This window comes from Amblyomma maculatum, chromosome 10 (assembly GCF_055883805.1).
Source record: "Amblyomma maculatum isolate TAMU_Amacu chromosome 10, ASM5588380v1, whole genome shotgun sequence".
NCBI lineage: Eukaryota > Metazoa > Arthropoda > Arachnida > Ixodida > Ixodidae > Amblyomma > Amblyomma maculatum.
This window is the reverse complement of record NC_139353.1, coordinates 98,749,405-98,765,033: the sequence shown is the minus strand read 5'-3', so window position 1 is coordinate 98,765,033 and position 15,629 is coordinate 98,749,405. Positions and strand designations below refer to the sequence as shown.

At 48.4% G+C, this 15,629-nt stretch overlaps 1 protein-coding gene across 1 annotated transcript; it reads right to left on the bottom strand.

The window, feature by feature from the left end:
* Window positions 1-7,081: 7,081 nt before the first annotated feature.
* Window positions 7,082-12,488, bottom strand: LOC146177099 (uncharacterized). The gene is made up of 3 exons (XM_084581463.1): window positions 12,465-12,488; window positions 7,566-8,426; window positions 7,082-7,431 (listed from the first exon to the last, which is right to left on the bottom strand). The coding sequence occupies exons 1-3, from the start codon at window positions 12,486-12,488 to the stop codon at window positions 7,168-7,170; spliced, it is 1,149 nt and encodes a 382-aa protein (XP_084437589.1). The 3' UTR covers window positions 7,082-7,167.
* Between the last annotated feature and the right edge of the window lie 3,141 nt (window positions 12,489-15,629).

The window sequence follows — 15,629 nt, the reverse complement described above, 5'->3', positions numbered from 1 at the left end:
CGTCTGTTGTACCGGTGTCCTCGGGTTCAACGAAACTGCACCGTAGACTCCATGCTGTTCTCAAACCGGTTCCGGGCATTGAGCGACTACTCAGCCACCTGCTACCCCCAGAGGGTACCTCCAAAGGTCTTACCGCCGTCCACCTGCATTGCCCAGGAGGTTCACCACAACGCCGATAGGACGCCAACTTTGCTTTAGTGTTGGCTTCAACCAGACGTCGTTAGTTGCGGCCAACAAGACCAGCGCATTGCAAGCCGAACGCCACCTCGACACCGGCGTTATTGCCTAGACCCATGAAACGCGTCGCCCGCTTCGAACTCTAAGCTCGAACGCTGTCTCTTAGTGTGAAGCATCGTGTTTATCAGTAGCTTTTGTAGGGTGTGTTATTTTTGTTAATTTTTTCGTTTGAGTGTTGGCGTCTGTGTATGTGTGTAATAAATGTGCGTCCGTGTTAGTACGGCTGGCGTCCAATTCATGCTTTCGGCCTGAGCTTTCGCAGGACAAATGAAAAAGTAGCGAGCCTGCCAAGATTTATTTCCTTGTTTATTTTATATTTGTCCCGGATCTGTTGTTTTTGTTGTTGTGGCTGTAGGAAGAAGGAAAAGAAAATGCACGAGCCTGCTACTGGCTCTGTAGCTGAGCCACTTCCGCTGCCTCGTGCAGACAGAAGAGAAAATAGAGAAGAAAGAAACGGAAGATGGAAAGAAAAAAAACTAAGACACCTCTTCGTTTTGCCTCCATCGAAACGCAGCCGCCGAGGTCGGATTCGAATCCGAGTACTCCGGCACAGTAGTCGGGCTTCTTACCACTGCACCACTTTTTTTTTTCTTTATTGGATGAATTGGTACAAATACATCAGTAAAAGATCGTGGTCGCCATGCCCCTTGGCTGACAACCGTGTCTAATGGACTTTCATTACCACATCGCCCATCAGACTCAAGACCTCCTCCGCAGCGTCTTGCTGCTTTAAAATTTCTTTTAGTTTATACACTTGTTCAACAAAATAATCACATATAGATTGTGCATCGACATCACAGTGTCTATAAGGGAACCTACTCCTCCAAATACTGTGAAGGCCCAATAGCATGATGAGGTCATACTTAAAATCATCATTAATAGTTGTCAAGTACCAAATTCCACGTGGCGTCAATGGCAGGTCTTTTTTAAGTGTCGTTTGTAACACATCCCAGTAAAACACCGCATCCCAACAATCCAGGAACACGTGCTCAACTGTTTCAGGTTTCCTACATAGTAGTCAGTTTGAGCCCCAAGGTACTAAAAGGCCCTTTTCTTCCAACCATGTTTTGACAGGGAGGGTCCCTGTATGCAATTTAAAAAAGACTGTTTTTATGCCCGGTGAAACAGTCATGTTTTTAACTCGTTTGAGCACATCTTTCCCTGGGCCTTCAACGAATAAGGTTCTGTACAATGGAGCTGGAAACAATAAGATCCTTGTACAGTCGCTTAGGTGGTACCGTCGCTAAATACTCTACAGAGTACCTCACGCGCAAAAGCTTGAACGTTCACACCACTTTTCGCAGGAAGCGTGACACATTGTATCCCCGAGCAGAGCATAAAGAGACTATAAACTCTGGAATTGCACTGGATAGCATGATTTGCATAAAAGTTCTCAGGAATGCATCTTTTTGGTCACGTAGGAAACGAAACTTTAAAACCAACTGCCGCACATATAGATGAATTAGAGACAACCCTCCGTCTTTAACTTGCCGAAAGAGATTATCTCTGCTAATTCTTTCCCAGTTGGACGACCAAATCAAGACCGCAAATACACGATGGAACCTTTGTATATTGCTTCGAGCACAATACAATACTTGAAGTAAATACATCATTCTTGCCACCAAAAAGGTATTGCATACAGTCGCCCGGGCGAAAATAGAGAGGTTACGTCCCATCCATCCTTTCGTCCTTTCCCGTATTTCTTCCGCTTTTTCATTCCAGTAATTCGTATTTTTCCCGTATTTGACCAATGGGACTCCCAAATAAACTCCGGGCTTTGTAGCCCATCTTACTCCACAGAAAATTTCCGGTTCCTCTTCCCATTCCCCGTGCCATATTCCGAGACTTTTCTTTAAATTAACAGCACTACCAGTCTGCCTGCAATACCTTTGTGTTACTTTCAAAGCTTCCGAAACGCTTTCGCGATCTTCACAAAAAAGCGCCGCATCATTAGCGTATGCCAATATTTTCACTTCACATACTCCCAGCTTAAAACCACGGATGTATTCGTTAGCAATTACCATTCTACACAATGGTTCCAAATATATAGCAAAGAGGAGAGGAGACAGTGGACATCCCTGCCGCACAGATGCTCTTACATCAATTCTTTCAGATAACACTTTGTTAATCATAAGGCGTGTAGAACAACATGCATAAGCTATTTGAACTCCTTTCAGTTCAACGGCACCAACACCAATATGTTCCACACCGGCGGGGCGGTACGAAAGACGCGCGCCGCCACAACAGCCGTCGTCCACCACCGAAGCGGTGGCGCGTGCAATGACAGCCTACAACAGATAAAAATTTGGTGGTCGGCTAGCGAGTCGGACCGATGTTTCAGTGGCATCAGTCCAGAGGTGGGTGGCGTTAATCCATTGCGCCACAAAACCAACAGGAACATCAGCCTTTAAATGCGTTATTCGTTTAGACAATATATTCCCAATTTGTCGCCAGGTGGCGTTGCTCAGAGTAATCGCGAGGAGCTCTGCAGAACGGAATCCTATGACCTTATGTGGAGTCAATCAATGAGTCCGCAAGAATCGATGAATTTGTGCCCGAAGATCCCCAGGACCAGGCTTCTGCAAATTGCGATTTACGGTCTGAACGACCTGTTCTGGAGCGCCATTAGATGCTGAATGGAACGGAGGTAGCAGCATCCGTCTTCGCCAATTCTTCTTCAGAAATGTTGATACATGTCACTTATAAGCGCTGGCCCATTGTCCGAAACCACAATGCCGGGTAACCCCTTGTTCGCGAATATGACTCTCAAGCTTGTAATGATGACTTCAACAGATGAAGAAGAAACTGGAAACACTTGATGCCATTTATAATATGCCATGGGAAACTGTTGTGGGAAGTGGCAGGAGGCTCCGTCCATCTGCATGTTTTATTTGGATACCAGGCCAGTCGCTTATAGTATATCGGTACGCGGACAACTGCACGACCCATCGTAGCCCATTAGGTGAGCAGGACTCTTCGACAGAGTCAGTTTCCAATGGCGGCCTGTCCAGCGGAGCCAGGCTTTCTTAGCATCCCCTGCTGCGTCACAGGTCTGACCGCAGCCGCGGTCAGTTGTTCCGCAGCCGCTGGTGACTGAGGGCCGGGGTTTTATGGAGCTTATAATACGAGGTTGCGGGCAATTACTGCACCAGGGTGGCCAACTCCTGTTCTGGTGAGGGAGTGCGTTGCCGGAGGTGTTCACCGGCATCAGGTCGCACCCCAAACCTGTTTATGCAATTCCATCGACACGCGGATTTTTTTTTTCATCCGGTGGAGAATTGCGCGGCACCGGGATTTGAACCCCGGTCCTCTTCCATGCGAGGCGGATGTTCTACCGCTACGCCAGTGCTGCCCCTTTTTTTATTTATTTCCTGGCTTTGGTTCATACCATTTCACAAGAACACAACACGAATAACACAAAACAAAGTACATATTGGAAGGTCATCATCAGCCAATGTCAGGCTGGCTTCGTCTCAGTACATTAAAACTCCCGCAACGACAGCAAAGGCTCTACCCTTGAGAGCCATTCGGGAGGTTCAGCAGCCACTTTCTGTATGGCAATAAACCAATTCACACTTTCTCGAAAGTATATTCTAGCGGGTCGAGCATCCCTGTCGCAGTGATAGCCCGCCATTCTGGAGCGCCCAATAGAGTGGAGGCCCATGAGCATGATAAAATCATACGGAACGCCATCTTCATTATCAATGCTTAAATACCGGATGCCGTGGAAGTCTAGTGGAAATTCTTTCTTTATCGTACGTTGCAAAACATCTCAGAAATAAACCCCTTCCCAACAATGCAAAAAACATGGTCTATTGTTTCCGGCTGCTTGCAGATTAAACAGTGCGCCCCCCACGGTAAAAAAAAATCCCTTTCCTCCAAAAACTTCTTTACTGATAATGTTCCGGTGTGTAATTTAAAGAAAAATGTCTTAGCTCCTGGCGACACCTGCATTTTCTTTACTCTCTTCAAGACATCTCTGCCCGGACCTCCACTGTATAAGGTTCTGTACAAGGATTGTGGCAAAACAATGTCACATAAAACGCGATACAGCTTTTTTCGTTTTACAGTGGACAAATAATCATTAGAAAAACGCACTGAAAGAAATCTTACACTAGCGACGACCTCCCTGTAATAACCAAAAATCCCACCCGTAGCTTCTTCGGTGGAGACAACAAACTCCGGCAGTAGACGCCATAGCCTAACTTGGCAGACGGTGCGTAAGAAAGGGTCCGAAGCATCCCGAAAAAACAAAAACCGGTTGACCACCTGCCGTAAAAACAGATGGCCGAGTCCCAAACCGCCGTCTTTTACCCGACGGAACAAATTCGTCCTGCTGCAGCGTTCCCATTTACCTGCCCAAACAAAAACGGCGAAAATCCTGTGTAACTTCTGTACGTTTACGCGCGAACAACTCAAAACTTGCATTGCGAACCAAAGTTTGCTGATAAAAAAAAGATTGCATACAGTAGCTCTGGCAAAAATCTACATGTTGGCGCCTTTCCACTTCTCGGCTCTCTCCCGTAGTTCGGTCATTTGCCCTTTCCAATAATGCTCGCTTTCGCGGTAGGCATCCAGCTCGACGCCCAAGTACTTGGTCGGTGTGTCTGTCCACGTAACATTGGCAAAGCGATCTGGTTTCGACGGCCACTGTCCATGCCAGAGCCCAAGGCACTTGGCCCAGTTCACCCCGCTACCGGTAACTTGAGAGAACTCACGGATACATTTGACAGCCTCGGTGATACTCTCCTGGTCAACCGTAAAAATAACGATGTCGTCTGCATACGCGAGCAGCTTCACTTCGGCTGCTTGTAACCTAAACGCACTAATGTTGACATTATTCATAAGTTTCATGCACAATGTTTCAATATAAATGCAAAACAAAAGAGGGCTGAGGGGACAGCCCTGTCGCACCGAACGCTGCAGTCGAATGGGGGCTCCCAGACTCTTATTAATAATCACTCTCGTCGTGCAGTTACGGTACGCCAGGGCCACACCCTTACATATAACTGAACCAACATTCACATGTTCTAAAAGGGAAAACAAAATTTCGTGATCGACGCAGTCGAATGCTTTTTCGAGGTCGATCTGAAGCATGGCGACCCGACCATCCTAGTCATCACAACACTCAAGGACACTTCGCGCCTTTTGAATGTTGGTCACTATTGACCTCCCTTTTATCCCACACGTTTTGTGTGGTCCTACTATATCCTTAATAACCGTTTGCAACCTTCGGGCCAAAACCTTCATAAAAATTTCATATTCAACGTTTGTAAGTGCTATGGGTCTGTAAGATGTTACCAGGCGTAATTTGTCTATTTCATCAGTTTTAGGAATGAGTACGGTGTGGGATGACCCATATGACGGAGGCAGGGCATTTACTGTGTAGGCATCGTTATAAATTGCGTTCAAAATAGGTGTGATTTCGTACTTAAATTCTTTGTAAAAACCCGCGCTGAACCCATCCGGTCCCGGCGATTTACCGGCATTTAAACTGTCAATAGCGTGCTCCACTTCTGTTTCAGTTATCTTTAGTTCTAATCTCTCTTTCACTTCATCGTCCAGACGCGGTATCGTCGCCAGAAACTTATTCTTAAAAGTGATAGCGTCTACCGTGTGGGATGCGAAGAGGGTTCGGTAATGGGCGTTGAACGCTGCTTTGATGTGGTCGTCGTCCGCCGCCAAGATACCGCCCCAATCTATTTGGTCGATGTGGTTCCGTTGAGCGTTTGCTTTTTCGAACCCCAGCGCTCGTTTTGATGGCGCCTCACCTGCAGCTGTGTCTTCTGCCCTTGCCCTCACTAACGCACCTCGATAACGATCTTCGTCTATCAATTCTAGTTTTTGCTTTGTTTTCCGTATATCTTCAATCCATTTCCCCGGCGCTCGAGCTTCCTGTTTAAGCAACGTGCAGTGTCCTTAACTCCGTCTCTTTCTGTTTTTCCTCAAACCGTATACAGGTTGCCCTCTCTATTGCTTTAATTTTTATAGTTTCTTTACACAGCTCCCACTGTTGCCAAAGGTGCATATTTTTACTTGGGTTTATTTTTTCAATTTCTTCTTTTACTATGCGGGTAAAATGTTCATCCTGCAAGAGTTTATTATTGAATTTCCACATTTCCCACGAAAAAGAATTCCCTCTCTTTACCCATCCAAAAGAACATTTAACTAAACAATGGTCTGAAAACGATACGGCTCTACTTCATAACTATTGCATTCAGGTAAGATGTCGAGGGATGCATAAATGCTGTCCAGCCTTGCATGGCTCGAACCCTGGAAGTGCGTGAGCTTTGCGGTGCGGGCTCCCTCGAGGCACTCTGCCACATCCTCGAGGTTACATTCCTCAACAATTCGCGATAGCACTTCAGTGCTTGCGTCTCGGTATGGCCGCTGGCTTGTCTTGTCTCGCGCACTAAGGACACAATTAAAATCACCTAGGACGATCAGTTGTCTATCGGTGCAGAGCCGCTGCTGGATGCCTTGGAAAAACTGCGCCCTTTCATCTGCTACATTAGGCGCGTAGAGACAGACAATCCGTCAATCCGTGCTATTCAGCGAAAAATCTAGAAGTGCACACCGGCCCGACTCACAAGAAAAATGACCAAGCACTTCAAGCCCCGGCAACTTCTTCACAAAAAGAACACAGCCAGCCGATGTGCCTACAGCGTGGCTAACCACAGCAAAAAACCTAGGCGTGAAACGTTGCACCATGCTCTCGGTCTCTTCCTCACCGTCAACTTTCGTCTCCTGCACAGCTAATACATCAATATCATGCTCCGTTAAAAGTCGGTACACCTGGCCTTGTTTTCTCTTTCCTGCCAGACCTCTAACATTTAGCGTGGTGACTTTCAACGGTGATGCAGGAGCCATTTTTTAAATAAGAAGAAGAGACCGAAAGCACGGTGCTTACCTCTCGCGCCTAGCACAAGGCTAGACGCCTCCGTCGATGCTGGCGCCGTCCTCCTCGAGCTTCTGGCCGTGCTCGAGAGGCGCCGTGTCGCCGGCCCGCCTCTCGCTCGCAAGGTTTGGGCGAGGCTTCAACGTGGGCCTCCTTGTTTGAGGCGCCTTTGCTGGTGGTTCCTCGGAAGTGGGCGTTGCCTCCTTGTCGTCGCCGGTGCTGGTGTCGGCATGTGGGCGTTTCCCGGGGGTAGCGGCCGTGGTCGTCCGACCACCGCAGTTGGCCGGTGAACCTCGCTCACTTCCTTTGCTTCTGCGTCCTTGGGAGCCGGCAAGCTCTCCGCGTCCGCTGAGGTCTCCTCGCTTCGCTGTGGCAAATTCACCGTAGCTGGCGCGAGCTCCGGCTTATCGGCAAGGGGGGCGTCGCCGCTCGGAGTCACCGAGGTGCCCTGCGACACGGGAACCTTGTCCAGCACGTCGGCACCCTTTGCTGCTTCCTCAGCCTCGGTGACGTCCATCAGCTCCCTGTTGTCGTCCTTCGCACCGAGCCCGGTCGCTGACGCGTAGGTGCGGACGCAGTCCTCGTCCGCGTGTCCATAGCGTCTGCACTTGGAGCACCTGGGCACCTTGCAGTCACGGCGAACGTGGCCTGCGCCGTGACACCGCAGGCACTGCATCGGCCGCCCGGGAACCACCACGAGAGCCAACTCGCCGGCGACGCGAAGCTGGTGGGGCAGGTCGTCCACCTTCATACCTGGCTTCAACTTGAGCAGCACTGTTCTCGTGGTGGATCCCTTTTCCTTCATTCCAACGACGCGCCAACGCTCCCGCGTCACCTCGGTCACGTTTCCGAACGCCGCGAAAGCAGTCCGGATGTCCTCGTCTTGGACACCGTGCAGCATCCAGTGCAGACGTAGCTTCACCTGCTGGTCTTCAGGGTCGAATATGAGGCAGCGGCGTCCCTTGACTTCCAGCTCCTTTAAGGCGGCCAGCTTCTTCGCGGCTTCCGTGCTGTTCATAGTTACCGCCCACACATGGTTGATTTGGTACGCCCCCAACGCCACGACGTCGGGGAGCGCACCGACGTTAGCGAGGGCATCCCTGAAGTCCTCCACCCTGTAGGGCCTCATACGCACGTCGCCGTGCAAAAACATCGTGTTTAACACAACACGTCCGGTGGGCAGGGTAGGCAAAACGATCTCGTAGTCCTTATCTTCTTCGGCGCTAAACCTGTTTCCGCGGCCAGCAACGGCCGCTATCGCCGCTCCAACGGAGCTCATGATTCTGCACGTCTGCACGTCCGCACCGCTGCACCGCTGCAGAGCACTGTTAGTTTACCAGTGCTGTTAGAGGAACCAGAGGGCATGAAATGGGATGTCATAGGGCTTAGTGAGGTTAGTAGGCCGAATGAGGCATATACTGTACTGAAGGATGGGCATGTACTGTGTTATCGAGGTTTACCAGAGAGGCGACAACTAGGAGTAGGTTTCCTTGTCAATAAGTATATAGCGGGTAATATAGATGAATTCTATAGTATTAATGAGAGGGTTGCAGGCATCGTAATTAGGCTTAATAAGCGGTATAAACTGAAGGTTGTACAGGCCTATGCACCTACATGTAGTTATGATGACCAGGCAGTTGAAAGCTTCTACGAAGATGTAGAATCGGCAATGTGAAAAGTAAAGACGCAGTATACCGTACTAATGGGCGACTTCAATGCCAAAGTAGGGAAAAAACAGGCAGGAGAAAAGGCAGTAGGTGACTATGGCATTGGATCTAGGAATACCAGGGTGGAGTTACTAGTTGAGTTTGCAGAGCGCAATAACTTAAGAATCATGAATACATTCTTCAGCAAACGGAAGAACCGGAAATGGACATGGAAAAGTCCTAACGGAGAGACTAAAAGTGAAATCGACTTCATAATGTGTTCAACCCCCGCCATTATGCAAGATGTAGAGGGAATCGGGAAAGTGCGGTGCAGTGACCACAGGATGGTGAGGTCCCGAATTAGCCTAAATCTGAAGAAGGAATGCAACAAATTAGTAAGAAAGAAACACATCAACGAATAAGCGGTGAGGGGGAGGGCAGAAGAGTTCAGGATCTCGCTACAGAATAGGTATTCAGCTCTAACTGAGGATGGCGACATTACCCTAGAGGCAAGGAACAATAATTTCAGAGATATCATTACTGAGTGCGCTGAAGAAGTAGGCGGTAGGATAGTTAGAGAGGATACCGGTTAGCTGTCTAAAAAGACGAAAGATTTGATTAAGAAACGCCAGAGTATGAAAGCTTCCAATCCAACAGACCAGATCGAATTGGCCGAGATATCAAAGCTAATCAATAAGCGCAAGGTGGCCGATATAAGGAAGTAAAACTGGAGAAAATTGAGCATGCTGTAAATAACGGGGGAAGCCTTAAAGCGATAAAGAAGTAATTGGGCATAGGCGAAAACCAGATGTATGCGAGAAGGGACAAGGCGGACAACGTCATCACTAATATGGAAAAGATAGTCAAAGTAGCCGAGGAGTTCTATACAGATCTCTACAGTAGCCAAAGAAGTCAGGACCGTAATGAGATTGGCGGTAGGGAAAAACAGTCAGACGTTCCACCAGTGACGAAGGACTAGGTCAAGAAAGCACTAGAAACTACGAAAAGGGGGAAATCAGCTGGAGAGGATCAGATAATTACAGATTTGCTGAAGGACGGGGGGGATATCTTGCTAGAAATACTGGCCACCCTGTATACGCAGTGCCTGGTGTCATCGACGGTACCGGAACCATGGAAGGATGAAAACATTATCCTCATTCACAAGAAAGGGGACTCTAAGGACCTAAAAATTACCGACCAATCAGCTTACTGTCTGTTACGTATAAGGTATTTACTAAGGCAATCGCTAATAGAATCAGGAAAACCTTAGACTGCAACCAAGCAAACAAATGATCAAGCAGGGTTTCGGAAACGGTACTTTAATATCGATCATATCCATACCATCAATCAGGTGATAGTAAAATGCTCGGAATATAACCAGCCCTTATACATAGCATTCATTGATTACGAAAAGGCATTTGACTCAGTTGAAACGTCGGCAGTGATGCAGGCATTGCGAAATCAGAAGGTATGCGAGCCGTACGTGAAAGTGCTGGAAGATATGTATAGTGGCTGCACAGCAACCATAGTTCTGCATAAAGAAAGTAACAAAATTCCTATAAAGAAAGATGTTAGGCAAGGAGACACAATCTCCCCAGTACTATTCACAGCTTCTCTAGAGGAAGTATTCAGAGACTTTGAATGGGAACAGTTAGGGATAAGGTTAGATGGAGAATACCTCAGTAATCTGCGATTTGCTGATGACATTGCCTTGCTAAGCAACTCGGGGGATGAACTGCAAATAATCATTGATGACCTAGACAGGAAAACTAGAAAGGTAGGCTTGAAAATCAATATGCAGAAGACTAAGGTAATGTTCAACAGCCTCGGGAAGGAACAGCAGTTTACATTAGGTAGCGAAATACTGGAAGTAGTAGGCAAATATGTCTACTTAGGACAGGTAGTAACCACAGATCCGGACCATGAAAAGGAAATAACAAGAAGCATAAGATTGGGATGGAACGCATTTGGCAAGCACTCGCAGATTATGACTAGCAGCTTACCGGTATCGCTCAAGAGGAAAGTATACAACAGTTGCACCTTGTCTGTACTCACCTATGAGGCTGAAACGTGGAGGCTAACCAAGAGAGTTCTACTTAAGTTGAGGACAATCCAGAGGGCTATGGAACGAAAAATGGTAGGGGTAACATTAATAGATAGAAGGCGTGCAGAGTGGGTCAGAGAAATAACTCAAGTTACCGACATTCTAGTAAAAATTAAGAAGAAGAAATGGACATGGGCAGGACATGTAGAGCGAAGAGAGGATAACCGATGGTCGCTGAGGGTAACAAACTGGATTCTAAGCGAAGGAAAACGTAGCAGGGGGCGGCAGAAAGTTAGGTGGGCGGATGAGATTAAGAAGTTCGGAAGGGTCAAGTGGACGCAGCTAGCACAGAACCGTGTTAAGTGGAGAATTGTGGGAGAGGCCTTCGCCCTGCAGTGGGTATAATCAGTCTGATGATGATGACTCTTCGACAGTTCTGTTTACTGCGAGCAAACCTCTTAGTAGCTTGTGGACAGTGACGGGTTCGAATGGTCGGCCCATCAAGTACTGTCTGAATTTTGTGACCCCAAAACACGGGCGCTAATGCTTCCTTTTCCAACTGGTATACTTCCTTTATGCAGCCGCCAAACTTCGAGATGCTAAACCAATCGGACGCTCCTCCCCCGATATCTCGCGCTGTGCCAGGACTACCCCCAGCCCGTGAGGTGAAGCATCTGTGATCAGCACAGTCGGCCTTGCAGGTGAAAATGTGCTAATAACTCTAGCGGATGTAAACAGCCCTTTGTTTTTTTCGGAAGACTTCCTCCTCCTCAGACCTCCAGAGCCACCGGGCCCCTTCCCCAGGAAGCGATTAAGGGGGTGCAACACACTAGAAAGGTTTGGCATGAACCGTCTATAAACGTTGATCAGGCGCTAGTAGATCAAAAACTCTTTCCCATTCCAAGGTACTGGTCCTGCCAGCATGGCTTCGGTCTTGGTTGGGCTTGGTGGAAGACCGGCTGTAATGATGGCGTTCCCCAGATACTCCATCCTTGATACCAGGAACTCGCACTTAGAAAGCTTCAGCCACAGCCCAGCTCTCCTCAGTCACTCCATGACTCGGCATACATTAGCCGAATCACCGCTGTCGTTGGCGCCGGCCACCAGTATATCGTCAAAGATACCGTGACATGGTAAAGATAGTGACGAGACGACGGGGCTGACGACACCCCAAACGGGACTCGGTTGAACTGGTGCAACCCTTCGAAGTATTGATGGAGGAAAATTTCTGAGTGTCTTCGTGTAGCTTAATCTGCTGGTACTCATCTCTCAGGTCGAGCTTTGTGAACTTAGCGTCCAGTGCTAGCCTTGCAAACCGCTCTTCGATGCGAGGGATCGGGTAGGACTCAAGCACCGTCACAGAAATGACTTTCATCTTAAAATCGCCGCACAGGCGAACGTGGCCATCCCGCTTTACTGCGCGAACGATGGGCGCGGTCCATTATAGACGTTTTTACAGGGCGGATGATTCGCTCACGCTCCATCCACTGCAACATCTCAGAAACTCTGTCTCGTAGCGCGAAAGGGATGACACGTGGCAGAAAACATCTTGGCTCAGCACCCTCTTGCGCTGTAATGTGTTCGGTTACGGCGTCAAGGGACCCAGTCCCTTTGAAAATACTGCATAGAATTGACTCACCCCTTCTTCCACGGACGTTACCATATTGACTGTTGCTGGCTTGCCGATTCTGAGCTGAAATTCCTTCATCCAACTTCTTCCGACCAGTTTGGGCACGGGCAATTCACGACGAAGAAAGTCATCACGCACGCGCTCTCGCCGAGCTTCACAGTTGCCTCTGACTTGCCTACCACCTGCTTCGTGTCGCCAAAAACATCTGTGAGCTGAACTTCCGATGCCTCTAGTAGTGGCGAGGTACACAGCTGCGTAAACATTCTATCGCTGATAGTTGGAACAATGGCGCCGGCATCGAGCTCCTTGTCCAAAAAAAACCTCATTGATGGAAACTTCAACACGCATTGGCTCTGGCCCGGCCGCTTGACGCGCCCATCGGTCGTACGCTCCCTCCTTCTCCGGCTTGTATTTCGTCGCCGACAGCTCGTCGTCCAGGTTGTAGACAGGATTCGGTCCATTCCGAAACCTCGTTTTTGCATCCTTTGACGGGCTTGACTGGCATATTCTGGCGAGATGTCCTCTCTACTCGCACTTGAACCAAACGGTGCTCACGTGATGACATTGGGGGGCTCCATGATTCCCCCCCCCCCCCCCCAAAAGAAAAAGAAAGATCCACTTGCCTGGTGCTTGGATTTCGCAATATTCGCAGACTCCTCGGATTGTACTGGCATCGCTTAGGGTAGCTGAGTACATAATTTATGGGAATCCCCCTCTGCAGCCTCCATGGCAATTACAGTATTCTTTGCGGTCTCAAATTCCAAACCTGCAGTTTCCAGTAGCCGCGTCTGCATCTGACATCGTTGATTCCGCTCTCGATATGGTCCCGCAACATCCACTCACGAAGCTATGTGAACTTGAAGTCATCGGCAAGCTTGTTTAGTGATGCGATGAAGTCGCTTACTGATTCTCCGTCCTGCTGGTGTCGAGAAAAAGCTTGAAACTGACCAAAACTTCCGATACATTTAGCGAGTAGTGCTTGTTAAGAGCGTCAAGAATGTCGCCAAGGTGGTGTCGGCAGGCTTCGTAGGGGCTAGCACGCTCTGCAGCAGAGAGTACGTCCCTGATCCACAGCACGTCAGAAAAACAGCAGTCTTCTTCGTTTCAGCAATGTCGTTCGCTGCGAAATAGAGTTCCACCCGTTCACAGTACTCGGTGAAGTCCGACCTATCCGCATCGAATGGTTCCACCTTCCGGACAACAGACATGGCTGATCCAGGGGGGTAATGACGCGGACGTGACCATGGTTTATTGCTCGTCGCCAGTTGTGATAACCCGGGCCGGGAACATTTCCCGACCAAAAGCGAATAACAAAAACACTAAGCATTGCCCAGGAGGTACATGTTTTAAATAAGAAAGCAACATAACGCGTACAGGTGCATTGGATTCAAGAAGACGGTAATAAAATTGATCATAAAAAAATACACTTACACACTATTTCCTAATACGAGTGCCTCACCAACAAGCCTCCCTTTTGATCCTCGCTCCGCTTTCCCAATCGCGGTATCTGCTGTAAGGAAAAGTGTGTGTGCCCTTATTCCCTAGCGCACTTACCTCCTCCCTCATAACCTAAGAAGAATGGAGGTTGTCTCCCTTACAAAGATCAGGGCTGAGATACTCTGAAGAGGATGCAGTGCAGATCACATGCCCTAAGTGCTCAAGGCCAGCTGCCGAGGTGGATATTCTTCACCTTTTATGGACGTTACCATGAATGCAGGCGCCAAGAAGAATAAGACGACTACAAGAAGTTGGACTGTCGACTGCAAAGGAGGATCATTTACACTTTTAGCTAATAGACATTAATAAGGGCCGGAACGTGCTCCGGTTCCTTGTAGAAAATTGACTGCATGACTTCTTTTAAGTTAAAAGGCAGGCTCATTGTATGCCACATGACATGGCTTCGTTATTAAAAAAAAACATGCAGTCAAGGACATGCCACGCACACTGACCTCCTCAGTCATGCGTGTCTTCTCATTTACAGACACAGGCCGGAGCCGTGGCGCCTTTAATAACGTCACAAATGTGAATACAGAAGTTTAAAGTTTGACATGATTTCTTTCTTGTTTATCATTCGGCAAAAACCACTTGCGCTTTGTACATGCAATAGTCTAGCATTTGTAAGATTCTTGAGTAATATGTCCTTATTGTACCTACACCTAATGAAGGCGTTATTTCGTTTGTACTATGGTATATCGGATAAACCCAACATCATACTGTCACGTGGTGGTGACCAGGGTCGATGACACAAATGAAGAGTCGGTGATTGCACTGAAGAAACTCTTTATTGGACTGACTTGCGCTCGCAAAAAAACTAAGCAACTCGGCGGCAGCGATAGCAACAAACGTGCTTGTCGATCGTCGAACAAAGAATGCCTGTCGCACTCTGAACGCTGAATTTCAGGGCTGCTCAGAACTATCTAGATAACGCCCCAAACTGCTAGTAGCACAACTTGAAACATTGTAGAAACATACGCGAGTGATCGGAATCTTCGAGACAGATCTCGGCGCATCGTTCGCGACAAAGAAAATGATAGCGCGTCGTATCGCGACAACGAGCATGAACAAACGCGGTATACAGAATTGATAAGCGCGCCAGAATCACAAAGATAAGGCCGGATGCCAGCGGCTGTTGAACAGGAACAAAGATTTAAACAGTTCGCGGCATTACTCCCCCCCCCCCCCCTTAAAAAACATCGCCGCGATGTTTCGAAATAAACAGACATGAATTAACATAAACATTGCAAAGCAAACATGAATAGCTTTTAGCGCGCAGAATATGGGTTAAGCGTACAACATGCACAATTTCTGGATCCACTCGGCGCCGCTGCGATGCTGCCGCGCCGTCGGCAACGACCTCGTAGTTCAATTGTCCTAGTCGGCGAAGTACCATGTAGGGGCCGAAGTATCGGCGCAAAAGCTTTTCGCTCAGTCCGCGGCGGCGAGTCGACGTCCACACCCAGACTTGACCTCCCGGCTTGTACTCAGCATCACGTCGTCGTAAGTTGTAACGCCGGGCGTCGGTTCGTTGCTGATCTTTAATCCTCATTTGGGCGACCATTCGGGCTTCCTCTGCACGTTGAAGGTGGGCGGCGACATCCAGGTTATCCTCAACGATTACGTGTGGCAGCATTGCGTCAAGCGTCGTCGTGGGCTCCTGCCGCACACAAGGCTGAA